Source organism: Phaethon lepturus, unplaced genomic scaffold (assembly GCF_000687285.1).
Source record: "Phaethon lepturus isolate BGI_N335 unplaced genomic scaffold, ASM68728v1 scaffold4574, whole genome shotgun sequence".
Lineage (NCBI taxonomy): Eukaryota > Metazoa > Chordata > Aves > Phaethontiformes > Phaethontidae > Phaethon > Phaethon lepturus.
This window is the reverse complement of record NW_010536817.1, coordinates 815-26794: the sequence shown is the minus strand read 5'-3', so window position 1 is coordinate 26794 and position 25980 is coordinate 815. Positions and strand designations below refer to the sequence as shown.

The following is a 25980-nucleotide window of genomic DNA, read 5'->3' as shown; positions in this document are numbered from 1 at the left end:
AAGGCAGGACAAGGGAGGGGTTTAGGTGATTCTGGGAGGAACAAGAGTGGAAAAATAGAGGGGTAAGGGGATAAAAAGGGCTGGTCGTACATAAATAGTTTTCTGGTTAGTACACTTGACTGACTGTGCCCTCTACCTGATCACCTGTCTGCCCATCAGAACTTGAATAAGAGATAGTTTATGCAATACCCAGTGAGGGCAGTATCTTGTTACCCAGGCTGTGCCAAGACTTGACCACTGGCAATGGAGTTCACAAAAAACGTTCAAGCTAGATGCCCAGGTGTTAATGAGCACTGGGGTGATCTTGTTCCTAATCATGAACAGGCCAGAGAACAGTCTGTAGCCTGTTGTTAGGCCTGTTATTAGTTCAGACCTAGCCTGTGGCTCCCGGGTGCACACCTCGGTGATCAGACCTCCTCGGAGGGCAGGGAGAGAACACTTGGAGCCACAGGAGGAGTCCAGCGAGAGGCTGACCTAAAAAAACCAAGGCAGGGCAAGGCACTAACAAAAAGAAACATGATGAAGTGTGCCAAGGGCATTTAACTGGTAAAAGAGAAGGACAGCTGACTCCTCATTTGGAGATCTAGTTAACTAAGCAGAAGGACAGAATTGTTGTTACTAAGACTGATCAGAAGTCACCCAGCAATTTCAGTGAGGACACAACAGTATCATATGTTTGCTCTTCTGTGTTTTATAGTTTCTGGAATGTGTCTTGCAAAACCAAAACTGACTTAAGGTTTTGCAGGTTTTCAGATCTATGGTGTCAATAACATGAAAGTAATAGTAAAACCTATAGGCATCTGTGTAGTGCATTTTGAATTTAATATAATTTGCAGCAGTACTTAAACAGATTAATATTATGTCGATGTACAGTAGTTTCATCAGAAAGTGAAGAGAAAGAAGATGATGTTGAAGGCACTCGAAAACGTTACTACTTTCGACAGAGGAAAACTGTTGAGCGCTATCAAGCTCCATTGGAAAGTATGTTATATGCACAGTTTCTTTTAAGAGCTAATTTCTTGAATACAAGTGAGATTTTTTTTTTTAATGAGAATATATACACACACTCAACTTCTATTTAAATTTCTTACCTTCATTCTGCAAGTAAATTTTACGGAAAAACATCTGTCCTGTGCACACTAATTTTCTTGCTTTTTGGCATCGTTATTGTGATTTTTCAGTAAAAAAAAGACCTATGTATCCTTGAAAGAATAGTAATTAAACATACTTGATAATCTTACTCTTGTGATTTTTAGTTCTCCTTAAAAAGCAGGCGTGTGTGTTTTCACTTCTTCTGTGCACTGATTTAAAAAAAAAAAAATCCCCCCCCCCCCCCCGAAACTTCCCCTGGAATTAGAGATGTGTGAAACACATCACATTTTCTGCCTCTTTCATTATTCTTCTTTCTCTTAAACTTGTTCATAACATTATTCTAAATGCATTGCTTTCAACAGAACCAAGACAACGTAAGATATTTTTTTCGGGCCGATCATTTAGAAACACTCAGTCACAAGGTTCTTGCTGCAAAAGAACTAACAGGTTGGTGTATGGTTAGTGATAGTTCTTATTTATCAATAGTGCTGTCAGTCACATTACTGAATAATGCTTTCAACGGTTTTTGGCTTGGTGGTAATTACAGGTTAATAGTATTGTTATTACTGTGGTCTGATGGTTATAAAGGAAAGAAATATGGGGGGGGGAGAGGCTATACTTTTTATTAGCCATTATATTTTTTTAAAGTGCAGTATTTGTGGTCACGGACAAGGTGATTATGGAGGTTGTGGCTGAGATTGTGTAACTGAAATTCTTTTGTTCTGGAATTGAAGCCAGAATCTCCCTCTGAAAATTTTAGACTATTTAATCTTAAAGGATACAAATTATTTTCTTAAAACTAAAGATAATTTGATGAAAGGGAGAGCCTGTATGGAAGTTTTAATGGAATTTTTTTTTTTAAATCATTCAAATACTGATTCTGGTTTCTCTTTGGAATCTGTTAATGTTTCAGTATGAAACTATCCCTAAACAAGAAAAATGCTAAATGAAATTATAAATTGCAATAGTAATGACAAAGGGGTTTTGGATCCTGTAAGCAGTTAGAGCATGGAGAATGCCATCTCATGCTAGGCATGAGCACTATGTTTAGCATCCTCAAAAGCAGACAGGTTTTTTGAAGTCAAATTTTTAAATAAGTTAAAAAGGTTTATGTTTCACAGAGTGGATACATAATGCTAAGTGAAACTTGATTTGTGTGTGTGTGTGAGAGATTGGACAAAATGAGTAATTTTTTAATTAAACTTCTTTGCAAAATAGTTAAGCATGTTACCTTCCTAAGAACTTAATTTTGCTGTCATAAGGAAGACCATGTCATACACTTTGAAATCAGATTCATAAGGAGTGCAATGATCTGGAAACTTAAATAGACCTCAAAGTAAATTCTGAGATAGAATTCACTTAAAATTTTGATATTACTTAGCGTGTACTTCAGGGTTTTTTTTTACTTGTTTGTTTAAATGTTTGCAGACGGAGACACGCAGCCCACAACAGTGATTCCACATCCTCTTCCTCATCTGATGATGAAGAGCGTTTTGAGAGGCGTAGGAAGCACAGCCGTAACAGAGATTTAAGAAGGTTAATGAAATTGGAGAATAGGGGAGGGAGGAATCTACTTGGGAGGAGTTTGCATCTGCCTAACCGTGAAGTGTTATCCTCTTCATCTTGCACACTTTCTCAGTTGTGGCAATGTTTAATCACATCTGTTGGCACTGAGAGCTCTTAACTGGACTCCCTAAAATTGGATTTTTAGAATTGATTTTTAATAATAATAGTAAGCAATTTTATTTCTAGGAGGGAGTGGGGAGAGGAACACTTCTATGTAATTTTTTAATGTAAAATTCTACTGCTCCTGTGCTTTACAGTAGTTTATTCAGAAAGAAAACCACCATAACAGAAAATCTTATAAATAGAGAAAACTATGGAGAGTTCTTCTACTTAACAGGTCCTCTAGAAAAACTGTTTTAATAACAATCTAACAAATAAGTTTTCAGCCCGATGTCTTTCAGATGTGTGCCTTTTGGCACACATGTCCCGAAGGGAAGGACCAGCAGTGGTGGGCAGCCTTTACAATGTTAATCAACACTGAAATAAATATCCCCTTGGGCTATAACTTTTTGAATGTAGAAGCAAAAAAATCTTTGAAAGATGTCAGTGTGTTTTGAGGGTTCTTCCATGACACAAATCGAGGTCAGTTTGTGGTCACCATGTATGGAGTAACTTGTTCTAAGCTTGCATTCATATACGTGCTGTGTTGACTGGCATGAATATTCTTAAGTGCTGAGAGTTGTTAAAATAATTAACTCGGTTTAATGCCTGAAGTGACCATTTTCCTTTCTTTACCCATGGACATTAACTATAAAATAATTTTAATGAATATTTAACTACTCAGGAAGTTTATGCTTATTTATAAAGTCTTCTGGATTCACTTGCCATCATTATAAAAGCAAAAATCTTCTAGCTGCACCTTAAGTTAGAAAGTGCCTTTCTCTTTGTCCTTAATTCAAATCAGGTGTCTTCCACTAAACTTTCGGAAAGATGACTTAAAGGGAATTCACAAGGATCGAATGAAAATTGGAGCAAGTCTGGCTGATGTTGATCCAATGCAAATGGATTGTTCGGTAAGTATTTTTAGTTCATTGTGTCAGTGAGATGTTTACAGTGTTTATGAAAGCTTTCAGTAATGTGCTGTCTGCAGCTACCTTGGTTTACAGTTTTCTCAAGCAATTTGAAAATTGCCCAGAATATTTATTTTGTGCTGACATAAAAGTTCGGATGGAACCTTATTGAGGTTGCAGCTTTCTTGAACATATAAAATGTGTTCTCTTGAATTTATCTCTAGGTACGATTTGATGGTGTGGGTGGTCTTTCTGACCACATTTCAGCTTTAAAAGAGATGGTTGTTTTTCCGTTGCTTTACCCAGAAGTCTTTGAGAGATTCAAAATTCAACCTCCAAGGTAACAACATGTTTAAAACTATACATTCTAATTCCTCTATTTTCAGGAGAATATTCAACTGACATATTGATAAGTTTGCATACTTCAAAATTTTCATCAGTGTTGATATGGGGGGTTTTAGCAGTAGTAAAAAGTAGTTTCTTAAAAATTAATAGAATCCAGAATATATGTAGGTTCAAAGATTTACTGTGTGGTGAGAATATACTTTAAAACTGTCTTCCCGTTAAAAGTGGGGGTGGGGTGTTTTTATTTTGAGTTCTATGTACAGATCAACTTGATTATTTATAAGCAGAAAGGAATTATCTGTTGGTAGTAGACTGTAGTAGTCCGCTTGTAACTTGTTGCTTGAAAGTCCACTTGTCTCTCCCACCCAGTGTCTGGTTTTCAGTTTTGGTTTTTTTTTCCCCAAGTGCTCAGGTATCAGTTTTACCATTGATGGGACTTGCAAAAAGAACCTTGCAGTTTGTTGTGCTTGGGCTAAACTAAGAATCTGTCCACTTCTTACACAGCTAAATTAGTTCTGTGTTATGAAATTAAATTATTAGAGATTTAGTTGTTAGCTTTATATATTCTTGCTCAGCAAAACTCAATTATGGTTGAGTCATATTGAAATATGACTTTAAATTCTTTGCTTTCAGTAACTTTAATAAAACTATTGCAAAGAATTAAAAGAAATCTTTCAGTGTTTTGCTTCTTTATTCATTGAAATTCTTTTTTGAATCAGGAATGTATTGGATTTTCTAGTTGAAGGCTGTATTTATCTGGAAATGCAGAATACTCTCCCAGCTTTAGACTTCATCATTTATCATCAGCAATGGATAGTCTGGGAGACCAAATCAAGTAACTTAAAGCTTTTTAAGGGAGAATGAAATGCTTTAGTAACAAATCTTGCCTTTTGTGAAAACAAGAATGAATATGCAGTGTATCATTGACGAATCTCCAGTTCATTTTTAAGTTATCACAGGCTCAGATTCTGCACGAAGTTTGGTCTTGTTTGGCTCCACTGTGCTGTAACCACCCCTGTTAGTTTGTCAGTAGTTTTGGAAACGTCCTTCTGGGACGCTACGATCTTTTCTCAAGGTTTTGTATATCTGCATTATCTTCTTTATTTATTTCATTGACTGCCTTGTTGAATTGTGTAGGAACACAAAACTTCCATCTGTTTTGACTTTTCTTACACTTCAGCTGTTACTGCTGTTACAGATGAAGTGTTTTGGCTGGGAGAGGAGAGTTGTGTGTTTTAGGGATGGGGGTTGAAATAGGTACTTTTCCATCATGTTTTTTGTCTTACGTGAATCTTTTTGCCTTTTTTTTTTAATTGCAGGGGCTGTCTATTCTATGGTCCACCAGGGACTGGAAAGACATTGGTTGCTCGTGCACTTGCTAATGAATGTAGCCAAGGTGACAGGAAAATAGCCTTTTTTATGAGAAAAGGTGCTGACTGCCTGAGTAAATGGGTGGGGGAATCTGAACGACAACTTCGTTTATTATTTGATCAGGTACGTTTGAAATGTGCCATGTGTTCTGTCCAAGTTCTAACTGTAATTTTCTGTAGTGAATATTTTTAAGAACTCCTCACTCTTTTTTTTGTCTTTTGTCAGTTCCTTCCACTGAAATAGGATTGTCAGTGTTTCCTTTTTCAGTGGGTTTTTTTCAGGGGATTGGTATCTTGAGGTCTATTGGGAAAGATCAATAAAACAAACATGAAAACCTCGCAAACCAAACCCCTGCCACCCACCTCAAAAAAAAAAAAAAAAAAAAACAAACCCACACCAAACAACAGTAAAAAACCCACAAAAAAGGTTTCAAGAGGCAAGAGATGGTGGCTTTAGATCAGAGAGAAACAGATGCAGGCTGAAAGGATGGTCATTTAAATTCATAACAGAAGCTTGCTTCCGGAACCTGTAATTGAATTAAGCCCCGGCTCTGTTCTTGGTGGTTGCCAAATAGCTGTAAAAACTACTGGTATGATTTGTTTCCTGTCACCCAGTCTCAGTGCATTGACATAGGCTGCTGTTACTCATGCCATTTACTCCATTAGCTCAATTAGTAGAGATCCCTGATGGTAGTCTGAAAAATCTAGTTCCCAGTGACTTTCCAACCATAACGTTTTTCATGCATTTTCTCTTTAAAATAGTGCTGCTTTACTTATGTCAATATTCCTGTGCTTTCATTCTAGGCCTACCAGATGCGACCTTCAATTATTTTCTTTGATGAGATAGATGGTCTTGCTCCTGTGCGGTCCAGTAAACAAGACCAAATTCATAGGTAATACATTTTTGTATCTATATAGCAGCTGCTTGATCTTTGTGAGATGACCACCACCTATTTAACTTTGTGACACATTAAGTTATTCTGAAAACTAGTAATTCAGTGCTGCTGAATTTCAGATGACTTTTTAAAAATAATTGAAAACAATTCACTAAGCTTGATATTGGCACAAGGCCTGTGTTACCTTATCTATTTTTTTTATATCTTAAAATGAGTCTTTTACTAATCACCATCTCATCAATAAAAGCTTGTCCTTTTTGAGTGTTCATTGGAGAAGGTCATGTAGAATGTAGCAAAATTTACTAAACCAGTGAATGAAAATTATATTTTTCTGTTAGCTCCATTGTATCAACACTTCTGGCACTTATGGATGGCTTAGACAGCAGAGGAGAGATTGTAGTAATCGGAGCCACCAACAGACTGGATTCTATAGATCCTGCTTTACGAAGGCCCGGACGCTTTGATCGAGAGTTCCGCTTCAGCTTGCCAAATAAAGAGGTCAGAACTTAAAACTCAGTCTTAATGCTAATGTGGAAAGTCCCTCTTTATAACAAAACCATGTAACAATGCAGTATTATGGAGCAGTTGAAGGCAAAATCAGTATTGTACAACCTGGACAAAAGAGGGATATCTGGAGAGACTGCGTTGTACTGTGGAGGGCAGATTTGGTTACTGAATAGATAAGATTAAGATGATTTCAACAAGTAGGTAGTTCTGTAATTAGTTTTGGTTTCACTGTCACCAGCCAAGAAAATGGGATGCTGCTAGTTACTGAAATGTTTAAGTAAGAAGGAATGTCTGAATTAGCTATAAATTACTGCTATCTTATCTTGAAAATTAAAGAAATGGTGTGCACACAAGAATTCCTTTTTGCTAACAAAAACTCAAGGCTGGTGCTGGAGCGAATTAAAATTTTTCATTCCCAAAGAGGTTCATGTTTGCCTGCTTATTTAATCCACTTAGGTATTTTCACCCTGAAGTGCTCTTGCTCTCAGTTCTTGGTTTATAAATGGATAGCAGATGTACCTGTGCTGGATTGTTCCCAGGCTGGGTATCCTGGGAGATACCTATAAGTATTTTGGGATCTGATATTCTTACTGGTGCTTATTAAGAAGAAATTGGAAAAAGATGTGAAGTACACTGTGCAGGTGCAGGGCTTGGGAAGCTTCTAGTTCAATGGTGATAACTAAGCAATGAAAAAATAGGTGTGTAGCAACCAAAAAATATGAGGGGAGAGAAGATAGTGTCCAAAACTGGAAGCCTGGTTTTGTGTTTTTTCTCTGGCTCACTGACAACTTTTTTTTTTTATTAGCACTTTGTGGAAAAAGGATAAAGTGCTTACTGGATTAAAGACTAGTAAAAGTGCACTGAACAGTGTATTTAAAACAAACATTTTTTCCAGTTTCTATCTGCTTTCAGGAACAGGAGATGAAGTGCCATGAAACACATGTAATACATGATTCCCTACTGTGGAAGAATTCTAGAAATCTGCCATAATTTAATATGTGTACCAGGAAATACTTAATTGAAAGTCTTGCTAAGATCAGAGATGAAGATAGGCAATGTTTGACATTTTCTGGATCAGTGACAGTAGTTTGAGTCATTATTGTTGTTGTTTTTTGTAGTAATCATAGCAATTTGAAACATAGTGCTAGGACTGTTTTCCTTGAAGGAACTGGCAGAAAAGCAAATTTGATGAACTAATGAGACTGTCACCATGAAATTTTGGTAAATTTGTGAGAATTTTCTTTGATGAAAAAAAATGTTTGCAGATAAGTTGTGGGGGTTTTTTTCCGCAGCATCATTTGGTCTCATACTTGTGAAAACTTACGTTTTATGGAAGCTATAAATGCCATTTATTTCACTGCAGGCCCCCAGAAATCATTTAATGTAACAAATTGAGCATTATTAAATTTCCTGCTTGAAAAAGCACAAAGCATATTAACTGAATTTGAAAATATCTAAAAGTTTAGCAGATAAGAAATGTATTTGTATTAATGTGAGGGGTTTGGGGGTGGGGGGGGGGGGGGGTTGGCGAGAAAACTTAGGACAAACTAAAATACAACCATTTTGTTTCCAGGCTAGAAAAGAGATTTTCAAGATTCACACACAAGACTGGACCCCTAAGCCATTAGACACGTTTCTTGAAGAGCTAGCTGAAAAATGCATTGGTAAGTTTGAAAACAAAGTGAGTTTCTGCATGTGACTGAGTCCTGAGGAATCTGAGCTTGTACCAGGCAGTACCCAAGCTCTTGTGCCTTGCTGCAGAGTGAGGCAGTGAGGCAGCTGGCATGCCTTAGGAGCAAAGAAAGTTAGATGCTTCTTTTCTTTTAATTTTCTTTCTCTTTCTCGGAACACTGAATGGGTTTTGGGCATCTTCCTCAGGGGCAAAGTTTTGATTAGGAGGCTGCTTCATAAGTGCAGGATATCAGGCTGCCAACTTCTCCACAGTGCAGTAACTCTTTGAATTCTCTTTTAACCTGTTAATTTTTGTCTGCATACAAAGTCTTTCAGTGTTGCATTTTGGAAACCTTGGCCTTGACTTCTGTGTTGCCTGAGGCTGATGTAACATTTGATTCTTGTTTTGTTCATTAGGATACTGTGGTGCTGATATTAAATCCTTATGTGCTGAAGCTGCCCTTTGTGCTTTGCACCGCCGCTATCCTCAGATATACAAAAGCAACGAGAAACTGCAGTTAGACGTTGCTTCTATTAAAATAACAGCAAAGGATTTTGTCATGGCTATGCAGAAGACTGTTCCAGCTTCACAGAGGACTGTGGCTTCACCTGGGCGAGCGCTATCACCTATTTCAAAACCACTGCTTGAAAACACACTAGCAAGAATTTTACGAGCCTTACAGAGAGTATTTCCCCACACAGAGCTTGCACTAAATAACGACCAAGGTATAACGGTAACATCCACTTCTTTAAAATTCTGCCAAAGGAAAAACTTGATTTGTGCAGTCAACATACACAAACTTCTCAGTCGGAATGAAGTAGAATTTTATAATATGCACGTGCACAGTGCTGGACGGGAGCTGTGAATGACTTTCAATATGCAGTAGAGAACTATGTGTCCTCTACTAGAGCACCCTGTTTCTGACAGTAGCTAACATCATATTTGTCATTTGTAGAGATGGATCTAAAATTTAACGTATGAGGCACCACCTCTTTCAAAAGAAATGTTTAAATGGGGGGAGTAGGGCATTTTTACATGAATGCTTCTAACTCCTGTCTGAAGAATGTCAGGACCACAGTACACATACAAGGGGTTTAAGCTAAATACTGTTTTAGCTATCATCATTTTTAATCATAGCCTCTTAATTTAATTGTTTGTGGATCACACTGTGTAAGATCAGAATGTTTTAGTAGTGTGTACTTTGGGGCTTGGCTTGCATAGCATGTGTGAGCTCACTCCCCTGACTGCATCAGCCCTGATCAGGTTTAGTCTGTCAGTTGGTGAGAGCAAATAAATTGATAAAATCACTCCACTCCTGATTAATGGAGATCTGTGGATAGTTAGTTATTATGCTAATCCCTGGAGAATATCCTACCAGTATTACTCCCATTAGAGCTGGTAGATCATTTGTATTGGTACAACAGAGGCAGAAACCCACCAATAAAATAAAAGCAGAGAGGCCAGGAGATTGGTAATTGCATCCCCTCTCTGTTGTCCGTCTTCCATTATCTCCTCCTTTGGTGATCTTTGAGGAGCCTTATTTAGAAGATGTGTTGGTCTGTATATTCTCACTCACTAGTCCTAGACAAATGGAAGTCTGTGGCCATCACATTCACTTAATTTCCCCACATTCAGTGGGGAAACCTGCTCCATAAAGAAGTGGCCTTGTTGGGTTTTTCAGGTGTCTAGGAACTATGGAAGTTGTTCCTAATCATCTTTATTCTAAGGAAAAAACTTCCAGGTTTTCACCAACAGAGAGATAATACCTTATGCAAATCCTGGGATGTAGGACAGCTTTGTAGAGACCTGTGCAATCTTCTTAGGCCTGTGGTAGAATGAACTCTTCAGAAAATAGCATTCAGTGTGTGCCCTCAAATGAAGTAATACAAGATAAGTGGTTGATTTCGAAGCTGTGTTAATGCAAGAATGAGATATGGACTATGCAGGAAAGTTAACAAACTTCTTTTATCTTTCAGATAGTTTAAATAATATTATAAGAAATGATGCAATTGACAGTGATGAGGAATCACCATCAATCTTTGAAGATAAGCCAACACATAAAATGCCGTGTAAACAAAGGGAGAAATTTCTCAATTTTAGCAGGTAAATGTTTGTCCCCTCTATGTTTACATTTTTAAGATGGCTGGGGCTATAAACAGTTTTGGCCTAAGGGATGGTGGATGGAGGAGTAAAGTGTGTGTGTGTGATGATCAATATTTGCAAGGAGTAAGTGTGAAGATCCAGCTGGGTACTAATGTTCTAATGGAATATATATCCATAACCTATCAAACAGAATGGCCCAGGCCTCTTTCCCAAGTCAAAGTGGTCCACAGACTATTAGAACGTGTTGATTTAATCCATGGTATTCCTTGAAAGACTCAAGACCAAAGAAATGTGCTGTCTGTCCCTTTAATAAAAATACCTGTATGGATTTGTGTAGCCATCTTTTGCCCTTTTACCTTCCATTAAGCCAGTAGCAAATTATGTAGCAGAAACAAAACTGAGAAATGGTTCATTAAAACACTGTAAGAAAAACCTAAACAATGTCTGCATTTTGTTCCTGTAACCTACTAAGTTTATGATTATCTTTTGACATTTTAATGAGGAAGTCATATAAGCTTATATATAAAGTCAAAAAAAATATATTATTGTTGTCACTGTTGGGTCAGTTATTTTTCTCAATTTCTACTGCTGTGCTGTCCAGAAAATCTTCTGACCTGCTGAGCTTGCTTAGGTCTCTTTGACTTCAGCTGGTAAAGGTACAACAGTATTGTGGTGGAAAAAATAAATGCTCTTCACAAATGTGTTTCATGCTAGTAAAGCAAGATTACTAGGAAATTAACAAGCAATTCAAAGATGAAACAATTAGAATGACTGAATAAAATAAATATAGATCTTGCATGTATTTAGTGTACCGCTGTAGCTTAACAACCCAATTACGTACTTCTTCAGATAGAGCTAATGTATTTCAGTGCCCCCATTAATTTTTTTCTAGAAGTGTTGTTCTGTTCTTTCCTTCCCACCATCTCCAGTAACTATGGCCAAATTTCAGCTAAACTTGACAAGACGTAGAGATCTCACAGTTACTTTAAACTCAAGACTTACTGAATATCGGTGTGTACGGGTGGTAAAGAGATCCAGATTGGTGTGTGCTGAGAGAGGTTTGTTGTTCTCCCTCATGACAGGTTACTGACCAGTTGTCATGTGTATTAGGCTGGACAGTCCCCCGTGGGACTAAAAGCTCTTACTTAACGCAGCCAAAGGAATAGCAGACATGCTGGGGATTGGCAGGATTTCTTAGGGGAGGTATGGTACAAGCAAGTCTGTAAGAAAATGGGCTTTGATAGTCTTCGTGATCACAGACCAGCTTATTATTTGCTGGAATATGGAGAGTATTTTAAAAAAAAGTGTATAGGAAAAAAACTTGAACATCTGTGTGCCTATTCATCACTTCATTTTTAAACTTGTTTTCTTCTTACTGTTCTAGAAATGATTGTTACCAGCCAACATCTTGCAGACCACGGTTCTTACTAGTTGGAGAGCCAGGATATGGGCAAGCTTCTCATTTGGCACCTGCAGTAATACATGCCTTGGAAAAGTTTCCAGTTTATACACTAGACGTATCAGTTTTGTTTGTTAGCGTCGCATCACCAGAAGAAATATGCGCACAGGTATCTTTTTCCTCTTTAATCTCACAGGATTCATGAACTGTATATGAACTAGTAAAGTAAGCAAAATTCATTGCTAATGGAGTTGGTCTGGTTTGAATGTGCTGTTATGTTTACTTCTGTCTGAAAATCCACTGTTCTTCTAGATCGAATGATACCAAATAAGGATGTTGTACATGGCCATATTTTCCATTCCAAATTAAAGAATGAGGATGTTGCTAGCAGCTTGGGAAGCTGGGAGGTGCTGCTAATAAACCCCTCTTTATGGCAAGAAATCCTGCCAGTCTCGGTGGGATCTGGAAAGTTGTTGTCATTGCTGTTTAAGACTCTGTGCTCCCAGCAGATGGCTCTGCATCAGCCTGACTGCGTGTCATGCACTTTTTGTAGCCGCCTTTTTTATTGTATTTGGAAGGCAATCAAGGTTTTGGGGAAAAGAAGTGTTTGGGTTTTTATATATACATATGCAGCTTCCGCTGCTGCAGTATATGCAGTAAAAGCATTAAAATTTGTGGAACACTTACGTTTTTACACTGATGTGGTTTTCTTTACCAGGAAAATGAAATATAAGCAGATTTAGTGCTGTTTTCTGTTTTATTTTTAGGCAGGAAATCCATTTCATAGTTTTGCATCACTCTATTAAAATATTTTGACCTTTAGTAGCAGCATTTGAGAGCTGTACAAGTAAGGACAGACACATTACCTGACTTGGATACTCATTTGTCACATAAGAGGAACAATTCCTTCTTTGTTATGTGATGATTGCGTCTGTGGTCATATAATTACCATGTCTAGTCCGTGCCCGGATATACCACGTGCGCTTCCCATCTTGTGACGGGAATTCCCTGAATATTGATAATCTGAAAGGGTGCACGGAGAAATTTGTCATGTGAAAGGACTGTTGCCACTTCCCTCATGCAGTAGATGCACGTCCTCTTCTGTGACTGAGGTACCATCTGTAGGCAATGGCTTGAGGTCTTCCAAAGCACATAATCTGGTCTGATGGATCCTTTGGTAAGGAGAGGCTGTGAGTGAATCAGCTGTTCAGGCAGACTGAAGACTGGTCACCTCTTTTAAAATGTATTTGAAATCATGAGTTGTCACCAGGCTTCTTCTCACATAGGTCTTTGTTCAGACTGTGCTCCAGACTGACTTGGCTATGTGCCTGCTCTGGATTGAAAAAGGCATAGTCACAGTCATGTAGCGATTTACCCAGACTAACACATATTGCTGAATTCTTTTTTCAGGCACACCACTACACCAGCTGAGTTGAGAGGCTTTTTAGCAGTTATCTTCCACCTAAGTAGTTTTTAAATCGGGCAGAGATTCGGGTCTGTTTCTGTCTGTTTAGCAATGTCTACATTTGAGTCAAAGTGAAATTTTTACCTTATTGTTAAGGAGTTGTTCCTTTGTTGGTTTGTTTTGATGTTTTGGCTTCATGTACTCCTATTTTGTAACGTAGTTTGACTGATAAGTAGTTATTTATTAGCCTGTTCTACATGGTTTAGTTTTCTTATCCAAGCTTTCATTTTACCAGTTGATGAGAGAAGCTCAAAGAACAGCACCAAGTATAATTTATATCCCACATATCAATTTGTGGTGGGAGGCTGCTGGAGCTACATTGAAAGCTACTTTTACAACACTACTGCAGAACATTCCAACATTTGCTCCAGTTTTGCTGCTTGCAACATCTGATGTGTATCATGCAGATCTCCCACAAGAGGTATTTCTGTCGATACTTTTCTTACTCTTTTATTCAATTTCTTGTTAATTTATAAATCCTTTAAGTATTGTGAGTGCACTCTTAAGCAAATTCATACTGTTACTACTCAGGCACCCTAACCAGGTCTTTCAACATTTTCTTAGACAAAACAATGCTGAAAGCATTTGTCTAAAGTGTTTTCTGAGTGAAGTGATTGACCCAACTTTTTCCCCCATTTCACACACTCATGCTTATTCGACAGATGTATGAATTTACTTCAGACAGTAATTCCAGTGACTTCAATATGGTTAGGTGTGTACTTAGTGACGAATATTACAGTGCTTGAAATGTAAATGGGAAAAAGATATTTTTACTGCAAAGTGAAAGATACTTTCACTGAAAAAGTATGGTGGTCACACTGTTAATGATGGATTTCATTTCAAATTTAAATTCTTTCATAAAAATTTCAGTTTCTTTCTTCATCTATGTGAAGGCTTTACAAATTAGAGAGCTAAGTTCCAACTCCTGTTTAAGTAACTTGGAAATAAATCTTTAGTTGTATTCTGTAACAAAATTCAGTAAGAGTGCATGCTTAGCTTTCTAGACATCTGAGGGTGTGCATAAGGAAGGTGATCAAAATGTGAATATGCTGCTCTGATTATTTTGTCTCAGTTGCTGGGGGAGAGAGCGGGACTTACCCAGATGTGTTTATCATCAAATGCTTTGAATGGGCTTAACTTTCTAGAGAAGCTTTGACACTGGTAATAAATTCATTCTAAAATAAGTATTGATATTCCTTCCATACTTGTGGTAGTAGAGATTGAAAAATGGAGTAAAACTCGGAAGTGTGCAACTTCAGACACCTCCTTTAAATTAATTAAAAAAAAAAAAAAACAAAAAAAAACAAAAAAAAAACCAACAACAAAAAACCCACCTTGCCAAAAAGCCCACACTTGTCTGCTAAAAGCCCACACTTGTCTGCTGACCCTTTCCTGTGTCCTCTGTAGCTTCCATAAAGATTCAAACTAAAGGACAGCAAGGCAGGTAAATACAAAATAAGCAGTCTTTGAGGTGGTGAATATCACCACTTTATCAGTTTATCATGCGGTCCCTTCACTGAGCTTTAACGCTAGAGGTATTCCTTAAAGACGACACTTTAATTTGCCATGCTAATCTATGAAAATCCAGCCTTTCAAGGCCAAGAAGATAACTTTTCACAGTTTGTCTTATCCAGATGCTTACTCAGTTTAATTTAGAAAGGTACTCATCTTTTTAGAATAAAATATGAATTTGTGTGGCCTTATATCTGAAACATCTTTTTTCCTTGTGCTTTAGATAAAAGAATTGTTTATTAATGATTATGGAGAAGTTTTCAAAATCCAGTTGCCTACGAATGAAGAAAGAAGAATGTTTTTTGAAGACTTAATTTTAAATCAAGCTGCTAAACCTCCTGCATCAAAAAACAATGCTGGTGAGGATAGTCTACATATAATCTATATAAAACTTTGCTAACTGTAAGTTAATAGCTATACAGTATTTGCTGATGGTAATTTTCTATCAATAATTTTTCATATGCTTGTATTTGAGTACCATAGATTGACTAAAAGTTTCTGATTAATTTAAGCTTGGCAGACATTGGAAGTACTGCCTGTAGCACCACCGCCTAAGCCTCGACAGCTGACAGAGGAAGAAATAAAACAGCTGGAGGAGCAGGAGGAGGATACGTTGCGCAAACTTAGGATTTTCTTAAGGGACGTAACTCATAGACTTGCTGTTGACAGACGTTTCAGAGCATTTACAAAGCCTGTTGACCCAGAGGAGGTAAATTAGTGTTGATCTGTAATACCATTTTATCTCTGTGCATTCATAATTTCTCTGTGTATTTCTCAGTGTTTGTGTGCTCTTTATAGGAAGGTTTATCTTTGTTTACCTTTGTACTACTCTGGTTTTTCAAGAAGCAGGAATTGAATTTTGCTTTTACTTTTGCTAACTCCTTCGGGCTCTCAGATGTCTGTTATTTGAGTATTCACTGAAAGCCCCAGGTTCCTTCTGGAACATCTTTAGAACTTCAGAATATTTCAGTTGGAAGGGACCTACAGCGATCATCTAGTCCAACTGCCAGTTAGACCAAATGCCAACACAGTTTGCTCATGAAAAGGCTTTGACGGGTAGGCATGTTACAAAACTGAAAAGCACAGAGATCTATTTCTTTATAATTATAACAGTATCTGTAGGACTGTTTTAATAAAGCCTAAAGCTCTTTAATTGACTGTCAGTAGTTTCTGTGAGGAGTAGAAGTAGCAGTTTTTAAAATAAATGTTAAGATTCTATTCTCTGTTTCATCTGGGGCTCCTGAGTATAAGATTAATCATAAGGGCTGTGTGGTTTCTTCCTCCTCCCATACACTTCTTATGTCTCTTTTTTTCCACTTAATTTATTGAATAAGTCTAAGCTAGGGGCATATACTTCAAAGTCAGCTGTAGGTTTAATATAGCTCTGCATTTCAGCAGAGTTGTGTTCCCCTAAGCATCCACCAACTTGTCTTTCCCTTTACTTCTAGTTTATGAGATGTGAATAATCTAAACATACATAGATGTCCTTATCTGAACTAGTTATTAGGCTCCTTTTGTGGTCCACGTAAAGAGATTGGCACCTCTGGGTCCAGTTATCTCATTCTAAAGCAGATGCCTAGGACAGATACTTCAAAGGTGAAATTCTGTAGCCTTTTTCTTGCCACTAACAACAAAGAGAATCTTGGGTGAGTTTACCGAGGAAGGTTTCTTTGCTGTGATTTTCTGGAGTGAAGTGAAATGAATCCCACTCTGGGTGTCTGTTCCCTTCTCTGCCCCACACATGCTTCTGACCTCCCTGCTTCTTTTTTTTTCCCCTCTTCTGGTCTGTCTCTTCAAAGCCAGTTGAAATAGCCTTTCTGTTTTCAAGAAAATAAATGGTTATTTTCCGCACCTCTGGATGTGTCATAAATATTTGGGGTTTTTAAGAAGTCCTTTATTAAAATTATTAATTTTGGTAAATACTGTGTTAAATCTCTGTGCACGTATATTTCATTTGTAGGTACCCGATTATGATGCAGTGATTAAACAGCCCATGGACCTTTCGACGGTTCTTTCTAAGATTGACTTGCACCAGTACCTAACTGCAGGAGATTTTCTAAAAGACATCGATCTAATTTGTAGCAATGCTTTAGAGTACAACCCAGATAAAGATCCTGGAGGTGAGGATGTGTTTTTATCCCTAATTTGGAAAAATTTCAAATGTATAAATTGATAAATGTTGTCTGTGGACAGTAGACTTGAGACTAGATCATTTTAAACATCCACAGAGAGCATTTGCCAGGTTGTAAATGTAGCATTAAGCTACTTGGGCATGAAATTGTGATAGAAGTGTTGATCAGCAGTAACTAGTGCTTTTGCTTTAATAATTAACTTTTATGTTGTTATGCTGAAAATATGCTGAGATAACCTTTCAGAACCTACCAATGAAGACAGCAAAGTCTTTTGAAGTAATCAAAATAAAGCATTTCATTGGCTGGTAGAAAATACTCAGTTCTGACTGTAAAATTTCAGATCGCCTCATTAGGCACAGAGCTTGTACTTTGAGAGATACTGCATATGCCATAGTGAGGGAAGAAATGGATGAAGACTTTGAACAACGCTGTGAAGAAATCCAAGAATCTCGTAAGAAAAGAGGTATGTTTTTTGATGCTAAGGATTTTGTCTCAGTATTTGTAACCAACAATGCAAGACACAATTCTTTGCTATCTGTTCTTTATTGCAAGGCTGTAGCTCTTCAAAGTATGCTCCATCTTACTACCATGTAATGCCAAAGCAGAGCTGTGTTCCTGGGTCTAAGAAAGCCGATCCAAAGTGTAATGAAAAACCGAAGATGCCACCAGCGCCTGTAGATTCCAGTACACCCCGCTCTAACGGCAAGTTGCATTTTATTCAGACTTTCTTGGAGAAGGTGCTAAAGTCACTGATACTTTCTGTTCTTGTGACATAACAGGTTTCTGTGATGCCTGGCTCTTCATGCCAGAGGCATCGCGTTTTTTAATTTGCTTCCAAATGCGAGATGAATCCAGAAGTCAGTCATTCAATATGGTTATGAAGTCCAAGTACAGTGGTTGGTTTACGCTGTAAGGCACTGGCCTTGATGACCCAACTGACATTTAACAGCTCCTAAATTGCTACCTCTTGGAAGTCAAAAATGTTGTATGTGGCAGTTTGTGAATACTCAACTAATTTTTTAGTTATATGAAACAGTATTTTTCCCTTTCCTGCCCTCAAATGCTGAAATCTATGTCACCTCTTACTGTGATTTCCAACTGAAGGGTGAAAGATGGAAAAAATAGGGGAGCACTAATAATAGGTATATAAAGGAAAGATCACTATTTCCTCACTTTTCCTCTGAGAGAAACATGAAAGAACAAGGGGACTTGCGTCTCTTTCAGTTAAAATGCATGACATGGCGTGAGCTTCCTGGTCTCACTGGCATGACTGGGAATTTTACCATTGACTTCACCCATATGGTTTGTGCCATACTCCATAAATAACACAATGGTGAGCTTTTCTGGAAGGCAAAAATGCGAGGTTTGTTTGAAACAAGATTAACTGAATCAGGAAGCATATGAGGTGTAAGTCTTCTACAGACAATTTTTTCCTCCAGTAAATAGTCTCATAAAATTGTCTCTTCAAGTCTGCCCAACATGTGTTTAGCTTTTGAAGCTTACAGCTTTATAAAACATTTGAAGAAGAGCTCCTCTCCAAATGCTTTTCTGTTGTTTACCTATATTAGTTCACGTAATAAGACAGTAAGCAACTTCACTTAATAACCCTGCTTTGCAGTAATACTTCCTATCTAAAGTAAGAATTTTCTGCTCATAAAACCTTGAAGCGATGCTTTTGTGAATGAAATTCTGTAGCTTTTTAAAAACTAATAGCAAACTGACATCACTTAACTTGCAACTCTTTCTCTAGACATATGTCTATAGAGAAGTAGGGAAACACACAACAGTACTTGAGCTCTTTTCATCACTTCCCTTGTAAGTCAAGTATGATAAGGATGCTGGATTTTGAAGGAAGAACTGTTTTGGTAATGTTTTGGATTACTTTTTCTTATATCTCTTTGCAGATCTGTCAAAAAGAAAACGCAGAAAGAACAAGGGGTCTTCAAGTATTGCCACAAAGAGGAGGAATTTTCAGTTCAATAAAGAGAATAAAGTTCCGGAAGACCAAAATGAAGTAGAGAGTGATGAAGAGTCTCCAGACAAACATGTTTCTAACACAAATCGCCCTGAAGTTCAGTCCTCACAGGATTCTTCTATGGAAGAAAACGAAAATGTACTTCAAGAACGACGGAAAAATGGGAATGAAAATCAATCTGGGACAGAAAATGAGAGCGCGAGTATTTTCGTTCTGGCTGTATCTGCTGCTGACAACTGTGTCATCTTTCCTGAAGATTCAGACCTAAGAAAGGAGAGTGAAATGCTGGATTGCCAAATAGCAGGAAGTTCTGAAGATGGAGATTCAAATGGTAAGTGAGAAGTCAAACAGGTCATTTAGCTCCTTTTTCTTCCTGAGGACGATTACACTATTTATTAGGTTTTAGCCGCCTTTAATTCCATTCTGTTACTACTGTTGTATCTCTAAAATTAGCACACAGTGTTTCTTGCATAATGATGCTGCCCCTCTAGTTGTGCTAGCCAAACTCATGGTTTTCTGCAGCTGCTGTTTTTTTGCTTACAAAGTTTGTTTTTCAAATGGCACCTAATTGAGAAACAACTGTTGACTTTCTTCTATTGTGTAAGTATCTTCCCAGTAATGAGCCACCTAAGTTAAAAAGCTGTACTATGAGCAGTGTGGACCCAATCCCATGTGGAATACAAGACTTACGTTCTAATGTTTGCAGTGTAAGATGTGTTTCCTAACTTAGTTGCTTTGCAGTTGTACCGTGCAGTGCTGTAATGGCAACGTGACTTTTTTTTTTTTTCCTGTTTTTACCTTGCCTTTTTCTCTAGTGTATTTTTTTTATGGCTGAGTTTTAGAGAGCAATGACTTTTGCCAGAAAGAAAGTAGAAGTCAAGCATTTCTCAGTGAGAAAATGGTAACAGGTCTGTCTCTGTCACTGCAGAGAGAGACTCTCTATTCCAGGTACAGGATACTTCACTGATACTGTGTTCTAGATAAACAGAAATCCTGACTTCAGAAATTTGTGTCATTCCAGATTCATGGGTACACCGTACGACTCGTGCAAGACGTTCTCAGGTAGAAGAGCAACAGGTGATAGGTGTCGAGAAAGTAATGGAAGTCCTCACACAGCCAGTGATTGTGGATTACTATGAACTCGATGTAAGTCAGATTTTCAATTTTGTTAATACTAAAGTAGGACATTTTCTTGTTACATGTACAGTTGTAAATTAAGTCAGTTGTTAACTGATTTAAGTTGCCAATTAAAACAATATATGGGAAGGATATATAGCTTGTGAAATAATGCAACCTGTAATGGACTATGACTCTTGTGTTTCCACATCTGATGTAGACTGCTGTTCTTGCTTTTGGTGAACTAAACTTTAAGAGGCAGGGTTCTCTTCCCAATTTTTAATTTAAAGGGTGTTAACCTGTTAACCTAAGGTTAAACCACAACAAAGGGCTTGCTGAATTTTAAAATAGCCCACTGACAACCTGCTAGTACTGTTGATTATTAATGTCTTGACAGTTTTTATGATGGATATGGGGGGCGTTGTTTTTTGCATGTTTTCATTTTTTAGGAACCTGGAAAGGACCTTTATTTCTAGCAGTGATGACTTTAAACCTGAAGTTAGCAAGTTGACATAAAGCTCATCATGGATAAAATACTAATACCTACTTTTCTGAAATTCTTTCTAACACTGGATTTTGAATTTTGCATTCATATAGTTACAGTTATAAGGGTTTTCCAGTCCCTTGTAGAAGAGAAGCTGCTATCCTAGGCTATGGCTGGGGAAAGGGTTAAAAATGGGCCTAGCTGCAGGGGTTAAAAAATGATCCTTGCATGAATTGGACCTGATCTCTAGGAGATACTGCAGTGAGGAAGACTGGGAAGATTGCTAGGCTGGAGTCTTGGAGGTTGGCCAATGCAGAAGAGGGCTGCTGCTTACCTGCCATGATGAGAAGGGGAGTATTACATGGGTGTTTCCCTGTGTGGGGAGAATGTGACCAGATAAGAAACACCTTTGGTGAAGGGGCTTGTCAACACCGTTTCTGTCGCATTTTTAAGCTGTGACCTAATTTGTAGAGGTGAAACTAACTTGAAATCTGGCTTCCTAAGAAAGCAGATTTCAGGGGATTTTGTTGTTCATGTCTGCCTGTGTATGTAGAGAAGCCACATAGGTTTTTCTTAGAGTCAGGGTGCTAATAGCACATGCTCCGAAATTACTGGAGAAATGGTACAGTAGAGCCCTTATGTATGTCTCAGCTATAAGGACAGCTACAGTCATGAAACACGTCTTTTAGAAAACTTACTTCGTTAACACGGCTGCCATTGGAACTAGCTGCTTGTACCAGGGACCCTCTTTGGAACTGCTGCAGTGAATAAGCTAGGTGAACCTTCAAAATGTAGCTGCTTCATTTTGGGGTTGGTGGTTTGTTTCGTTCATTTATTTGCTTGGTAAGGGGCCTATAACTTTATGAACATATAGAACAGCATGCAGTCATCTATGTGGCAGCAATCAGAAATAGTTCCAGACGGGATGTTGACCATACACCTTTGTCACATCCTACCTTTTCTGTTTGCAGCAGCTGAAAGCACGCTGCGTGTGTTTTGTGTGTCTTGTCTGCATGTTGTGTAGAGTGAAGTTGAGGGGAATACTCAAATTTTGTGCTAGCTGATCTGAGGGAGGCAGGGTTTGACAACGGGCAGTTTTTACCTGTTACTACCTGAGGTGGTAATATTTCCATTTGGTATGGCTGCTGTCTTAAGCTACATCTTCACAGCCTCACACAACACACAAATACTGAACAGCTGCAGCAGTGGAAGAAGGTGCTGCGTTGCTTTCCCAGAGATTATCACATTCACATCTTTGGTACTAGAAGCAACTGTGTGAGAGACTGGTAATCTGCTACAAGCAGAGTCTCTTTGCTATATCCACTCTTCAGTCTAAAGGCAGGAGCTAACTGACCAAACTCTGCTTCCCGATCTGCTTCAGACACTTGAGCAGTGTGTTCTGCCAGCAGAGTTGCGGGCACCGTACATGTTCAGCTAGTGGGTAAAGGTGAGCACCTAAGGATGCTTCTGTTTTCAGCTGGCACTGCTGTGCTGATAAGGTCTGTAGCCTCGCTTTCAAAGATCCATTTTACGGTGCCCTGCATTGCAGCAACAGTTTCTCTAATGAAATGCAACAGTGGCTTTGCTGTGGCAGCTACTCAACGGCAAAGTGGATTGTGTCATTCCCTGCAGTTCTGGAAGCAGTTGATTTGCAATTATGATAGTTGATGTGATAGATTGATTAGTAATAAAATATTGTCTGAAATTTAAGCCTTCCTTTTCTCTGAAGTATGAAAAATTAACTCATTTTCTCCAGTGAAATCTTGTGAGGTATTTAATTTGTTCTCTGAAGTGTCACTCATATTTTAACAAAATAAGCAAGTAGGATGTCACTTGTGTTGTATTATTATTGTTTAGCTTCTGAAGACATAAAGAGCCTGTTCAAAGGACCTTGCGCTATTCTAAACTTGTGGTTTCCATTTTTTTTCTTCAGCAACTGTTGCATTTTGTCACTGTGATAACTAAGAACTTCAATATATTTCACCTGGAAAAACTATATGCTGTTCTTAATCAGTGCATTTACCAACATCGGGAAGATTATGACAAAACCGAATTAGTGAAGGTAAGTATTTTTTTTGTCTTATAGCACTTTCTATCGCTGTTACGCATGTGTGTGTTATGCATATGTATGTCTGCACTCTGGACATCATGCTTATTTAGTATTACTCTTTACTGCTTAGTTGCCTGTGTTATAAGACACTTCATTTCAGTCTGGAAGACATTTATCCATATTGCAAAACCATTGTTGTATTTGGCATTGCAGGAAAAGGCTTGAACTTGAAGACAATGGGTCCACCCACACAGCCCTCTCAAAGCAGTTAACCTCAGCCTGTGTCAATAGTCCTTCTCCAGAACCTTTTTAGGGGTGGGGGGCTATGGGAGGAGGGTGCTCTTCTCAGTTTGTCGCTTCCTCTTTCTTCCCTTACAGGCAGTCAGACATGGTAATACTTCGTATTGTAGTCATTCCATTCTTGAAATTAAGTATGAAACATAGCAAGAGGTTGAGACTTCTCTCTAGTCTCTTTTTAACTAGCATGGCTCAAGCATCTTTAATTTGACATATGGGGAGATTTCTGCCAGTGCCAGTTTAATGCTAATGAGTCAAATTCTCTTATCTCTTCCTGTAAGAGAGGATTTCTGAGTTGGTGGAACTCAGCAGAAATCTCCAGAGGCACCCATGGTCCCAGTCAGGCACTCCCAGTATTGAGTGGATTTAGATAGGTTAGATATTGAGTCTTTAGATTCAAGATCCTTCAATCCATGTGTCTGAGATGCTTATGCCTGAGAGTAGATAAAATTCTTTATGCCTCTCAGCCTGCCTTAAAAAAGAGGAAGCCTCTTGTCTTTGGCCCTGGTCATCTCAATCTCTTCTTCCCACATCTGATAAAGACTTTAGAACGGACACTCTGTTCTGATTGTGCAACAGTGAGGATTATTTGGATTCAGGGAAGCCATTCCTGAAAAATGTGCCCGTCTGTCATCTACTATAATGACGTGTTTTAGCATGAGAAGAAAGGATTTATGTTCTCTCAGGGCTTGTAAGCTTTTGTGACTTAACTTTTAATGCTTAAATTAAAAGGGACTTGATTTCTTTGTTTTCTACTTCTACCTTTACCTTTAACCAAAAAAAGTATGTCCTATTCAGAGTGACTGTGCAAGTTGGTCAGGAGCAAGCTCTACTGTATGGAGAGATTGAATAATTACTTGTTAAAAGTCTGAGTGCAGAAAATAACATTTTCAGCTTTTATTGTGGCTTTTCAGGAGCTGTCTCCTCTTCCTAATTGTTGAAACCACTGTTGATACAGGTCTCTTGATCAGATCTGTAAAGTCTCCCTAGCCTACTCTCTATTTTGGATGCATCCAAAGCTTATATGCATCCTTATGCATAAGGATGCATAAGCTAATGGGTATAGAAAGACATTGTGATGGTAGTAGCACATGTATTTGCTAAATATTACTAACAATCATATGTATGTACAGATTTGTTATGCTTTCTATGAAGAAATAAACAGGGTTCTTAAGCTTTTATTCATGCTCACTCCTAGTTTGTCTTTTTTTCTTATTAGGAAATGAAGAAAGAAATTGAATCCTTCAGTTGTGCTCAGTGATACTTGATTTCAGCATACTTGACTTCTACTCTGTAATGTTTTCTTTTCATTGCATGCTGTTATCTGTGCGTAATTCAGTAAAGTTCAGTTCTACATATATATTTATACATATATTACATATATCTTTAAGTATATTAAGAAAGTTCAAATAACATCCCTTAATTGATTTTATTTGATATTTTTGTTCTCTCTATATATATAGATATATTTTTATGTGACATACTGCTGTGATTGCTTTTGGAGTGCTGCAGATCTGAACATCTCCCAGATAATGTCAGTACCTCTCTTTAAAAGAAAGCGATTCAAAACTTGATAAACTTTTATTATCGCTTTCCAGCTTGTGGGAATACATTTTTCTGAAAGAGCCTGTGGTGCCATATACTCCATTGCATATTACATAAAGGTTTTAAACCAAATTTATTTTGGTATATGAAAAGTAAATCCTCTTAATGCAGTTCAGAGGTAATTTTTTTTAATTACTTGATAGCACCTCAGGTGGCTTTCATAGTTTCTATAAGTTGTTAATTCTATGTAGGAGAAACGTTCTTTCCACAAATATAAAAACTTTTGCTATGGCATATTTTTTGCCTGTCAAAAAAACCCTAACTTGAAACAAAGCAAGATTTACTACTGTAACTTTGTAAGGTAAAGTTTAGTGTTGCTTGTATGATGACAATCTTCTTGATACTGGATAATTGCATTTTAGTACAAATTGTTAGTTGCACGTCAGGTGGCTTGTAGTTGAATTAAATTGTAAATAAGCTTTTTAGTTACCTGGAGAGAATTGTATCTGTTTATTACATAAAAGTGAATATATTGTTGGTGATAAATATATTTAAGTAAAGGCAAAGCAATACTCCATTTTGAAGACGTATGCCTCTTCAAACCAGCAAATTTCTCACAGTTAATTTGATAGAGTTATTTTTTTAAAATAAATTGAGACTAAGATAGGCAAAGTTTAATTTTATGAGAATAAAATTTTGTGACTAAGATAGGCAAAGTTTAATTTTATGAGAATAAAATTTTGTGACTAAGATAGGCAAAGTTTAATTTTATGAGAATAAAATTTTGTGACTAAGATAGGCAAAGTTTAATTTTATGAGAATAAAATTTTGTGACTAAGATAGGCAAAGTTTAATTTTATGAGAATAAAATTTTGTGACTAAGATAGGCAAAGTTTAATTTTATGAGAATAAAATTTTGTGACTAAGATAGGCAAAGTTTAATTTTATGAGAATAAAATTTTGTATCAGTTGTGATAAAATACATGGCATGATACATTGCTGTTGTGTTATGTCACCTCACATACACAGCATCTGGTGATCCTGAATGCCTAACTGTGCAATCCTGCTGTGTGTGTTTGGTTTATGTGTGTTTTAGTTTTCTTTTCTTGTTTTTTTCTAGTGTATTTGTCCAAACACTTGTGTACTATGCAGAATTTCTTCTTCTATTGGTATTGTTTGGATGGGTATTAATAAAAGATTAATCACCTTTTTGGGGAGTTTCTCTGGTCTGTTTTAATTCAGAATAATTTTGATCTTTAACATCCTTGCACTTAAAACAGTGTGAGTCTTAAGCCTTTAAAATTAGAACTGTATGCGAGTAGCTTACCCCACTCTTGCTGTATTGGTTATATGGCAAAAGCAAGCAGAGGAGGAAGAAAAATGGTATTGAAAATTTCCATTTTAATGTATTACATTGCAAATGTAATAAAGGAATTAAGGTCAT

The 25980-nt window shown here is 37.4% G+C and overlaps 1 protein-coding gene across 1 annotated transcript in view; it reads left to right on the top strand.

Annotated features, from left to right (window-relative positions):
* The window catches only part of ATAD2 (ATPase family, AAA domain containing 2), a 30229-nt gene extending 5977 nt beyond the window's left edge, over positions 1-24252 (top strand). Inside the window, exons 6-27 of the mRNA XM_010286273.1 lie at positions 874-981; positions 1455-1539; positions 2521-2628; positions 3563-3671; positions 3893-4008; positions 5333-5507; positions 6188-6276; positions 6618-6777; positions 8360-8450; positions 8875-9183; positions 10435-10561; positions 11946-12129; positions 13661-13846; positions 15161-15296; positions 15450-15646; positions 16898-17057; positions 17410-17532; positions 17622-17771; positions 18974-19375; positions 20066-20190; positions 22578-22706; positions 24211-24252. Coding sequence (XP_010284575.1) covers positions 874-981; positions 1455-1539; positions 2521-2628; positions 3563-3671; positions 3893-4008; positions 5333-5507; positions 6188-6276; positions 6618-6777; positions 8360-8450; positions 8875-9183; positions 10435-10561; positions 11946-12129; positions 13661-13846; positions 15161-15296; positions 15450-15646; positions 16898-17057; positions 17410-17532; positions 17622-17771; positions 18974-19375; positions 20066-20190; positions 22578-22706; positions 24211-24252 — 3311 coding nt within the window. The remainder of the gene's footprint in view (positions 1-873; positions 982-1454; positions 1540-2520; positions 2629-3562; positions 3672-3892; positions 4009-5332; positions 5508-6187; positions 6277-6617; positions 6778-8359; positions 8451-8874; positions 9184-10434; positions 10562-11945; positions 12130-13660; positions 13847-15160; positions 15297-15449; positions 15647-16897; positions 17058-17409; positions 17533-17621; positions 17772-18973; positions 19376-20065; positions 20191-22577; positions 22707-24210) is intronic.
* Positions 24253-25980: the final 1728 nt, after the last annotated feature.